The sequence below is a fragment of the Rutidosis leptorrhynchoides genome, chromosome 8 (assembly GCF_046630445.1).
Source record: "Rutidosis leptorrhynchoides isolate AG116_Rl617_1_P2 chromosome 8, CSIRO_AGI_Rlap_v1, whole genome shotgun sequence".
Classification (NCBI taxonomy): Eukaryota; Viridiplantae; Streptophyta; class Magnoliopsida; order Asterales; family Asteraceae; genus Rutidosis; species Rutidosis leptorrhynchoides.
The window spans coordinates 169,984,563-169,996,016 of NC_092340.1; the positions used below are offsets into that span (position 1 = coordinate 169,984,563).

General features: G+C 32.7%; 1 protein-coding gene across 2 annotated transcripts; it reads right to left on the reverse strand.

The window, feature by feature from the left end:
- Window positions 1-1,633: 1,633 nt before the first annotated feature.
- Window positions 1,634-6,763, reverse strand: LOC139861181 (cysteine-rich receptor-like protein kinase 2). Of its 2 annotated transcripts, none has more exons than XM_071849477.1 (8): window positions 6,242-6,763; window positions 4,352-4,764; window positions 4,161-4,280; window positions 3,831-3,943; window positions 2,796-3,006; window positions 2,471-2,702; window positions 2,229-2,382; window positions 1,634-2,133 (listed from the first exon to the last, which is right to left on the reverse strand). In XM_071849477.1, exons 1-8 carry the CDS (start codon window positions 6,736-6,738, stop codon window positions 1,792-1,794), a joined length of 2,082 nt encoding a protein of 693 aa, XP_071705578.1. In that variant the 5' UTR covers window positions 6,739-6,763; the 3' UTR covers window positions 1,634-1,791. The 2 variants fall into 2 exon arrangements, with proteins under 2 accessions (XP_071705578.1, XP_071705579.1); XM_071849478.1 differs by lacking the exon at window positions 6,242-6,763 and adding an exon at window positions 4,890-5,155.
- Window positions 6,764-11,454: the final 4,691 nt, after the last annotated feature.

Below are 11,454 nucleotides of genomic sequence, written 5' to 3' on the forward strand. Positions count from 1 at the left end.
AAGTGAAATGGAGTGAATGATGAGTGTTAATTGGTGAGTGGTGAGTGGGGTTAAAAGGAGTTCTAGTTAGTTGACTAGCTCATGGTAGAAGTTAAAATTGATTAGTCATACATGACATAATCAAGAGTGGAATCCCATGCTAGTTCCTATTGGTATATACCCATAGTAAGTACGTTTTGAAGCTGTGTATAATACGGGTAGGAATACGACTAGAATTCTTGATGAAAGAAAAGAATGGGAAAGTAACTGTAACCATTTTCGTTAAGTATGAGTGTTTTGATATATGTCTTGAAGTCTTCCAAAAGTATTTTAATACATCTAAATACACTACATGTATATACATTTTAACGGAGTCGTTAAGTCATCGTTAGTCGTTACATGTAAGTGTTGTTTTGAAACCTTTAAGTTAACGATCTCAATTAATGTTGTTAACCCATTGTTTATTATATCTAATGAGATGTTAAGTTATTATATTATCATGATATTATGATATATTAATATATCTTAATATGATATATATACATTTAAATGTCGTTACAACGATAATCGTTACATATATGTCTCGTTTCGAAATCCTTAAGTTAGTAGTCTTGTTTATATGTATATAACTCATTGTTAATATACTTATGGAGATACTTACTTATCATAATATCATGTTAACCATATGTATATCCATATATATATCGTCAAGTCGTTTTTACAAGTTTTAACGTTCGTGAATCGCCGGTCAACTTGGGTGGTCAATTGTCTATATGAAACATATTTCAATTAATCAAGTCTTAACAAGTTTGATTGCTTAACATGTTGGAAACATTTAATCATGTAAATATCAATCTCAATTAATATATATAAACATGGAAAAGTTCGGGTCACTACAATTATTTGTATATTTATATTTTAGTGTCATTATATTTTGTGATCCAATCATCTAAATAGGTTCTCACTCATATGACGATTATGTGACCTACATTATATTTATGTTACTCAAATAGTTATGTTCATCTTCTTAATAAGGAAACAGTAAACATCAATTAAATTGTAGATATTAATAAATCATCGAATTCTTAATTATTTAATAGTACGTCAATGTTTTAGGTTATAAATAACTAAGACGTCATTAACGCCACAATTAAACTACCATGATTTTGAATTTTTTTCATGATTTTCGGTTTTAACCGAAACTGAACTGAATTCGGTTTCTGTTCGATTTTCATTTTTAATTCGGTTTCGGTTCGGTTTTCGGTTTTGCTCAAAAAAAATTAAAATCGAATACACCAAGCAAACCGAAAACTGAACCGATGAACACCTTTCAGTTCAGGAATTCAAATAAGATATTAACTCAACAAAATATTCCAGACGAACAAAAAAAGTTCAAGTCATAAAACTTACCACGAAAAATGAGCTATCAAGCATTGAAGTCAGTCAACGAAAGACTCTTTAACAGCGTGTCAAGTTGAAGATGAGAAATTTCACGATTCAACTTGTGGGGGAGAGTTAGAATTGAAGAAAAAAAAAGCAACCTTCACACAATTTCCAAATGTTAAGAGATTCGTGTACAGTAGATCGATCAAAGGGTTTACTCTCAATTATTGATTTAAAATGTAACCAGCCATTTTGGCTTAACCAATTGAGCTTAATCAAAAACGATAATTTTTCCTTTCAAGTACAACAATTATATTGTCTTTCAAACAAAATTGAATTGAATTGAGTTTCTACCTTATTTACATAGTCATCATTGCAAATTATGGAATTTCCCAAATACTTGAAACAATCATCTTTTTATCCTTACAGTTACTTGGTCATCATCTGCTTTTTTGAGTGTAGCTCTTCATTTGCCGCCAAGTCCTTTGGCGTTTGAGAAACGTTGCCGATCGAACTCTTGGAAGAGCCGATATGTACCCTTCTGTTGTGATCAATAAAAGTAGGCCTCATTAGCTCTCTTTCCCCGAACGATTGACCATTTGGAAGCATCAAAACGACTTCAGACATTGTTGGTCTGTTAGAAACCGGAGACTGGGTGCATAACAAAGCAATCTCAATGATCTTCATCACATGTTCAACTTCATATTCATTCACATCCATTGTTTCATCAATTAGATTCATATGTTTTTTATTTTCATACAACTTCCATGCCTGCAGTTAAACAATTCAACAAAACAGTTTAACAGCTCATGATCATTCATTCATAAATAAATAAACAAAACAAAAGTACTAATATTGCATCTCACATGCTCAAGGAGGTAATCGGTGGATGGTCCATCAAAGTTTGTGTCAGTACACCTTCGGCCACTAACAATTTCCAGAATCACGATACCAAAGCTGTAAGTGTCAACTTTATCTGATAAATGGCCATTAAGTATATATTCTGGCGCTGTGTAACCCCTGACGTTGCAATTTATAGTTCGTAAGAGTTTGGTTTGATGTAATATTTGGAACTAATGAAGGCATAATTTTTGTAAATACAACTTACAATGTCCCAGAAAACTTTGTGACAATGTGAGTTTGATCCTCTGGTTGAAACCTTGCCAGCCCAAAATCGGCTATTTTGGGTTGAAAATCATCATCAAGTAGAATATTGCTTGATTTAATATCTCTATGAATGATTTTGACATGGAATTCGTTGTGTAGATGAGTGAGACCTCTTGCTATCCCGATTATAATTTGATATCTCTGGTACCAGTTTAGAGTACCTTTTTTGGCACCTACAATGAGCATAATTATATCTTATAAGCCTCATTATTTAACAAGTTACGAATTTTGTCGAAGTCTTGTTAATTAGTTAAGATCAAAATTACCCCATAGAAATCTATCTAGGCTGCCATTGGGCATGTATTCCAGGACAAGTAGTAGATTGGATACTTCACTCGAATATCCTAGAAGACGAAGAAGATTTCTATGATGAATGTTACTTATAAGCAAGACTTCATTTTCAAATTCTTTTTTCATTGCAACATTGCTAACTTCAAGTTTCTTCACTGCTACAACTATCTTATCATCAAGAGTCGCCTATCAGACCATACAAAACCTATTAGTCATGCAAAAACAAAATCACATGTCAAAACTATTAACGGTCTTAACTTAACTACGCACTTATGTGTTTTACATATTGAAACCTACACTTCTTTATTGGTATATATATTCACATGTGCAGGGGAAGGGCCCGATGACCCAACTTTTTTCCAGTGTATATATGTGTTAAAGTTCGACGTTTGGTGTATTTATATGTTAAAAGTCGACATTTTGGCACCAATTTCTTGTTATTTTTGATGTTAACATTTTGTACCAATCGAAAAAAATTCCTTAATCTGCCACTATACATGTGTACAGTTATCCATACATGTAGCTAGTATATATAATTTTATGAGTTGTAATCACTTGCATCCATAAATTTGCTTGAAAACAAAGGGACCAATGAGAACGCGACATGTGGCGCGAAAATCATATGTGATTGAAAAAAAAAATTTCGAAAAATTTTTTTTTGAAATTTTTTTTTCGAAATTTTTTTCAAATTTTTTTTTTTCTATTTTTATTTTTAAAATCATATGTGATTATGCATGTCAATCACATGTGATTGTAAACCCAATCACATACAATTCAATCACATGTGATTGTGCAGGTAAATCACATGTGATTGTAAAAAAAATAAAAAATTAAAATTTTTAAAAAAAAATTTCGAAAAAAAAATATAAAAAAAAAAATTTTCGCAAAATTTTTTTTGAATTTTTTTTCAATCACATGTGATTTTCGCAACACATGTCGCGCTCTCATTGATCCCTTGAATCTCAACTTAATTTATAGACTCAAATGAATATTCCTCATAATTTTATTACCTTGTATACTTCACCAAAACCACCCTTTCCTATCATATTCTCTTTACTAAAGTTATCGGTTGCCAACTGCAGATCTTTATAATTGTAGTAAACCGCGTTCAATTCTGGTGAGTCTTTTATATCACATGCACAGATCAAAATGCATCAGTATCATCAGATTAGATAGATGTAATATACTAATATTGCATATAAGAAAGGGTGTTTGAAAATTGAATTATTTTATCTTCATAGATGAGCCTCATCATGATAACCCTGCTAAGTTCTCTACGAGTTGAGCATACAGTGCTGAATCATTCAATTATAAAGTAATTAAACGCACCCTAAATTTACCTTCTTTAGCTTTCGTAGACCTTTTCCACCGGCAATATAATAAGGTTAAAGTAAGGACGAGGATGAACACACCTACACCTCCGACGGCTGCACCAATTACAGGCACCTTACTAGAACGCCCTGCCATTATCGAATATATAAAAAATACTATTTCGGTATAACAATATTATGGTCAGAATAAGAAATTTCACCTTTTAAAAAATTAGTGATATCCGTTGTCTGGTTAATATTGAAAAATGGAGCATCCGAATACCTCATAAAACACTCCACGTCAATAAACGCTCCATCAGTACTAGGAAGACAGTTAGATAAACTATTATATGCCCTAGTCATGCAGTCTTGACACAAGGTTTGGCTTGTATTTTGAACACACTGTGACACTGCATAGGCCGTTGCGTTTTCACTTGAGATTTTTGTAGTGGCCGCTACGTAAAAGTCGGATGTTTTTGGAGTGGCCACTCTAATATCGGATAACAAGTTTTCTACATCTTGGTTGAAACTAGATGACTGAGAAGCTGACTGGTTCCCACATAGTCCAAGTGGACCGACTGCCACATCAGCAACGGTGCCTGGGTTATTGTAGAAGTCTGCATAGTTCTCATACCTTAACAACAAACAATTAAGAACAGTTACAACTTTTCCCAAGCTTGATTTGATCAATAATCAGATTCACATGGGGATTTAAGATACTCATTAAGACAAATTTAATTAATTACAAAATAGATTCACCTATGTGTCATTAATTTCTTAATTGAATCTTAATACATAAGACCACCTTGTACCGTGACCTCTAACATGGAGGTAAATTTGGTGTTTTTCGGAGGTTTTGGGTATTTTTACTCTGGTGGCAGTGCCAATTTTTTAGGGTTGTTATGGTGAGTGTTATGAGTGTCAATTTTTTTTGTAATGTTTTGGGTACGTAGAAAAATATGATATGGAGTCGAGTATAAAAAAATAAATTAATAATATACTAACTATTACTTGTCAAAATTTAATTGTGTCTCAAAGTAGTTTTTGCCCATCACAACTTTAACTAACACCCAAAATCCATCAAAATTGACGCACCAAAACAAGCATCATTTCGTCAAAAATTACCCACTTCGTTTTGACGCCTAAACTTCACGAGAGTAGTTGGCTGTCATAGTTCAACAAAAATAGAAATAAAACACTAATAAAATCCTTGTTTTATCTAAAGAACATGAAATAATCTGCTGTCATGATCACATCATATATAGAGAAGTGAAATAAGCTAAAAAAATATATGTATAGTGTATGCATTGGATTTGTATTGTATACACAATAAATTAATTATTAATATGGGTCATAGTTAGCTGGTCATATTTGTCCTTTCCTCCTATAGCAAGTTGAAGTATAATATCTAAAGTTACAGTCCCACCAAATTGTAGCATAAATGATTATATGGTCGCTAATGCAGCCACCTTTTTGGAGGTATTAGAGGTTAGTTTGGGATAGACTATTGACGATAAGCATAACAAATTCATGGAATTGAAGACAAGTCCCAAGAAAACTTAGTGGTTTGAGCTGATATTCTTATAAGAGGTCTCGTGCTAGAATCTCACTATCGGCATAAGTTGTAAATAGTTGTAAGATTTCTCCTGTTCTAGTTACCCGGTAGGACGGGTAATCTAACCTCATATTCTAATATACGCATCTCAACAGAATTATTCATTGTTGTTTCCAATTCTTTCCTAGCCACCACAAGATTCGAACCTTTAGAACTCTTGCTACAAGCATATCAGGGCCCCAACGCACTATCGACATAAGTGCGCTCAAGAAAAAGGGTTAGGAAACCTTATCCGTTTACGTACACATGTTAAAAGAATTACTCCACTTCTCTGGGTTGCTTGAATAAGAAAACCTTATCCATTTACGTATTTACTTAATTGTGAAAAAAGGGGGATTGGAAACTTAAGTACACAGAGTATTGTTTTTAGCTCCGTTTACAATGCAAAAGTTAATTGTGTCATACTTTAGCATGTGGTATAAATTGCTGTTTTACTAAACAATGTAATCCTTGCATCAATTAATCATGTTAATTATGGTAAATTAAGAAAGCATACCTGACAAAACAGTTATATGAGTAGGCATGGGCCCCATTGCCGGTTGTGCATCGAATGAGATCAGGTACTCCTAAATCAAAACATGACAAACACTGTGCGGTGGTGAGATACTGTCTGCATTGCGCGTCTCCAAATACCGAGTCTCCGTCACTTAAGCTCTGTGCTCTAGCGTAAAATGTACCATTGCTCGAAAGTTGACTTCTGAGTTGATTAAGGGTAGAATTTCGATTATTGATAAAACTCGATACACTGGATGGTGCATTACGACCACAATATGATCTAAAAGATGTGTTGATGATGTCATCAGGGTTCGACTGTGAAATTCCAGGGTCGATTAACGATATTATAAGAAATATAACTATGAGAACCATTAGATACTTTACACAAAATAGGTAGGATATAAGAAAAAAATGAAATAGAAGGGAGAGAAGAGTTGAGGATGATGTATATATATGTTGATTTTCAAACATATAGCCATCATTCAAGTTTATTGTCATTGGTCAGTGGGTTTAATTTTTTTCAATTAAAATCAAAATTGAAATATACAAATTAAGCATCCTGTAAGGTATACTAAGACTACATTTAGATGGTGACTGACGGCTGGGAATGATTATGTTGACCGGTTGTTCGCATATGTTTGAAGACTACAGATCCACTTGTAGTTTTATATAGGGTTAAAGTCATAAATATGTCATATATTTTCATTTTTGTCCCAATATAGGCTATATACTCCAAAAAAAATCAATATAGGTTATATACTCTTAAAAGTTGTATCGATGTACACAAATTTTACAAGTTACCTGCTGAACCGGTAAAGTTAATTATTTAACATTTTTTTTGCATTTTATATGGTCACAAATAGGTCATATACTTTCAGTTTTGTTCCTTTGTAGGTTATATACTTTCAATTTTGTTTCAATGTAGGCTATATACTTTCAGTTTTGTTATGATGTATCACCAACGTCATTCTCCACGTAGGATGCCACGTCATCATTTAGTAGTTTATCCGGTTAATAAGTTTTGTTCGTTCATATTAGTACACTTTATGAAAGTATATAGCCTACATTGGTATTTTTTGAGGTATATAGCCTACATTGAGACAAAAATGAAAATATATGACCTATTTATGGCTTTAACCCTTTTATATATATAGAAATAAAGAATATAGTGGGTGTTTGTACATTTTTCGGCGATCCTTATCGAAGTGATAAGATTTGGTTGTTCCAATCGTTATGCTATGTTTTAGGGGTGTGTGAGGTTTTTACTCTTCGTTGCACAAAAGTAGCAAATTTAGACTTGCTTTACGTCACCGAGAGTAAGAAGAAAGCGGGTGTAACAACTATTTGTAACAACTCAATCCGTTATCCAACCGAAAACATACCACACAAATTTTTTTTTTCAAAACTGCATTGCCCAGACTGGGTGCACGGCGCGCAGCCCAGCCTGTGCGCGGCGCGCAGGCTGCCTGGCAGCTTCTGTCCGGTTATGCCATTTTTCGTTTAAAGATCTTCCACTTCCCGACGCTTTTAGACGAAACACTTTTCACAACACATTATAACAAGTAAAACTAACACGTTCCAATAATAAAAAAAGTTTTACGATACCGGGCCCACATATGGCCGAATTACGAGTTTCGTACAAAATATAAGTTTCGACCACATTAGTTTAAATTCCAAACGACACTTTGAGCATGGTGTTTGGGGGTTAAACTGAAATGTCCCGTTCATAATGATTATAAACGTTTCATATTAATTGATTTCGTTGCGAGGTTTTGACCTCTATATGAAACGTTTTTTAAAGACAGCATTCGATTTTTAAAACAACCATAACCTTTATTTTATCGTTAAAGGTTTTAAAAACATTACGACGATTATCAAATAATGATAATCTAAAATATAGCGTTATCATACGACCATTACATAATGGTTTACAATAATATTACACATCAACTTAAGTCTTCGAATGCAGTTTTTAAACAATATTATACAGGCATGCAGACTCCAATCTTGTCTTTATTTAGCATGCAACAACGGAAGCTCTTAATAATCACCTGAGAATAAACATGCTTAAAAAGTCAACAAAAATGTTGGTGAGTTATAGGTTTAACCTATATATTTATCAAATCGTAATAATAGACCACAAGATTTCATATTTCCATTTCTCATAAACAACATGCAATCTGCATAAAAATTATTCATATGATGAACACCTGGTAACTGACATTAACAAATGCATCTAGAATATCCCCAATATATAGGTACACTCATCTGTATATAAAATCGAAGTACTAAAGCATCCATAACATGGATGGGGTTCGTTAGGCCCATAGATCTATCTTCAGGATTCGCGTCAATTTGGGGGTCTGTTTCCAAATTCTTAGGCTACCAAGCTGAAAGGGTGATATCCGGTATAATGATTCAATCATAGAATATAGTTTCAAGTACTTGTGTGTATTTTGTAAAATATTTATAAAACTGCATGTATTCTCATCTAAAAAATATTAGATTTTAAAAGTGGGACTATAACTCACTTTCACAAATTTTTCCTTCGTCGGGAAAATAAGACTTGGCCACGAGTCGATTCAAGAACCTATAAAAAATATATACATATATATCAAAGTATGATCGAAATATATTCATACCATATTTTATTATGTTTTAACGATTTAAGTTTGTTAAGTTTACAGTCCAACGTTGTAGTTCACAATTAATTATCCACAGTTAGTAGTACAGAAATAAATCAATATATATTATCTCGAACCAATCTACGACCCAGTGTATACAAGTCTCGGGCTAGATCACAACTCAAAGTATATATATTATTTTGGAATGAACCTCAACCCTGTATAGTTAACTCAAGCATTACTGCATATAGTGAAACGACCCGTCCATATTACTATAAATGCAGTACGTTATTCATTGGTCCCATAGCGAGGTATTTGACCTCTATATGATACGTTTTAGAAAAATATTGCATTTGTTTCATAAAAAGCACACAATTATTATACATAATGCATGTTTTAAACAATTAGGCGATTATTTAAGGAATAATCCCTATAATACATCGGTTTTCAAATACTACACACTTGACATAACAGTCAAATATAATACATGACAAAGGTTTTATTGAATGCAACATTTTATTTAAACAAAAGTATGAGACTCCATGCACAGCTTGCTCAGATAATGCAACAGCGGAAGACTTTCTTAAGGACCTGAGAATAAACATGCGTAAACAGTCAACACAAAGGTTGGTGAGATATATAGGTTTATCATCGATATAAATATAGACCAAAAGATTTCATAGTTATAAAATATATGTACACACGCAAGTGTATAAAAGTATTCTATAAGTTGTTGAGCGCTTCGGTAACCATACTTAACCATAAATGTAGCATATTCCATTTATTATGAAATCTCACTACACTGTACCAAGTGTAGTAAAAATGAAGTACTATGCAACCGTTTACGATACTAGAGCGACTAGCCCGGTTGGGGTTGTCAAACCCGATAGATCTATCAATAGGATTCGCGCTTACATGTTCTTACAACATGTAAATATTAGTTACCAAGCTATTAGGGAAGATATGCAAGGTGGTACAACTCAACGTAGAATATATTTTAAGTACTTGTGTCCATGGCGTAAAACATAAAATGCATGTATTCTCATCCCAAAATATTTTTAGAGTTTAAAAATGGGACTATATGAAATGTCCCGTTCTTATTGATTAAAAACGTTCCATATTAATTGATTTCGTTGCGAGGTTTTGACCTCTATATGAGACGTTTTTCAAAGACTGCATTCATTTTTAAAACAAACCATAACCTTTATTTCATAAATAAAGGTTTAAAAAGCTTTACGTAGATTATCAAATAATGATAATCTAAAATATCCTGTTTACACACGACCATTACATAATGGTTTACAATACAAATATGTTACATCGAAATCAGTTTCTTGAATGCAGTTTTTACACAATATCATACAAACATGGACTCCAAATCTTGTCCTTATTTTAATATGCAACAGCGGAAGCTCTTAATATTCACCTGAGAATAAACATGCTTTAAACGTCAACAATAATGTTGGTGAGTTATAGGTTTAACCTATATATATCAAATCGTTACAATAGACCACAAGATTTCATATTTCAATACACATCCCATACATAGAGATAAAAATCATTCATATGGTGAACACCTGGTAACCGACATTAACAAGATGCATATATAAGAATATCCCCATCATTCCGGGACACCCTTCGGATATGATATAAATTTCGAAGTACTAAAGCATCCGGTACTTTGGATGGGGTTTGTTAGGCCCAATAGATCTATCTTTAGGATTCGCGTCAATTAGGGTTTCTGTTCCCTAATTCTTAGATTACCAGACTTAATAAAAAGGGGCATATTCGATTTCGATAATTCAACCATAGAATGTAGTTTCACGTACTTGTGTCTATTTTGTAAATCATTTATAAAACCTGCATGTATTCTCATCCCAAAAATATTAGATTTTAAAAGTGGGACTATAACTCACTTTCACAGATTTTTACTTCGTCGGGAAGTAAGACTTGGCCACTGGTTGATTCACGAACCTATAACAATATATACATATATATCAAAGTATGTTCAAAATATATTTACAACACTTTTAATATATTTTGATGTTTTAAGTTTATTAAGTCAGCTGTCCTCGTTAGTAACCTACAACTAGTTGTCCACAGTTAGATGTACAGAAATAAATCGATAAATATTATCTTGAATCAATCCACGACCCAGTGTATACGTATCTCAGTATTGATTACAACTCAAACTATATATATTTTCGAATCAACCTCAACCCTGTATAGCTAACTCCAACATTCACATATAGAGTGTCTATGGTTGTTCCGAAATATATATAGATGTGTCGACATGATAGGTCGAAACATTGTATACGTGTCTATGGTATCTCAAGATTACATAATATATAATACAAGTTGATTAAGTTATGGTTGGAATAGATTTGTTACCAATTTTCACGTAGCTAAAATGAGAAAAATTATCCAATCTTGTTTTACCCATAACTTCTTCATTTTAAATCCGTTTTGAGTGAATCAAATTGCTATGGTTTCATATTGAACTCTATTTTATGAATCTAAACCAAAAAAGTATAGGTTTCTAGTCGGAAAAATAAGTTACAAGTCGTTTTTGTAAAGGTAGTCATTTCAG

Coding starts and splice junctions, on each gene's coding strand:
- LOC139861181 (XM_071849477.1), bottom strand. CDS start 6,738: ATGACAATAAACTTGAATGATGGCTATATGTTTGAAAATCAACATATA. Junction 4,765..6,241: donor TCATATAACTGTTTTGTCAG/GTATGCTTTCTT, acceptor TTTGTTGTTAAG/GTATGAGAACTATGCAGACT. Junction 2,134..2,228: donor CCGATTACCTCCTTGAGCAT/GTGAGATGCAAT, acceptor GTTTAACTGCAG/GCATGGAAGTTGTATGAAAA.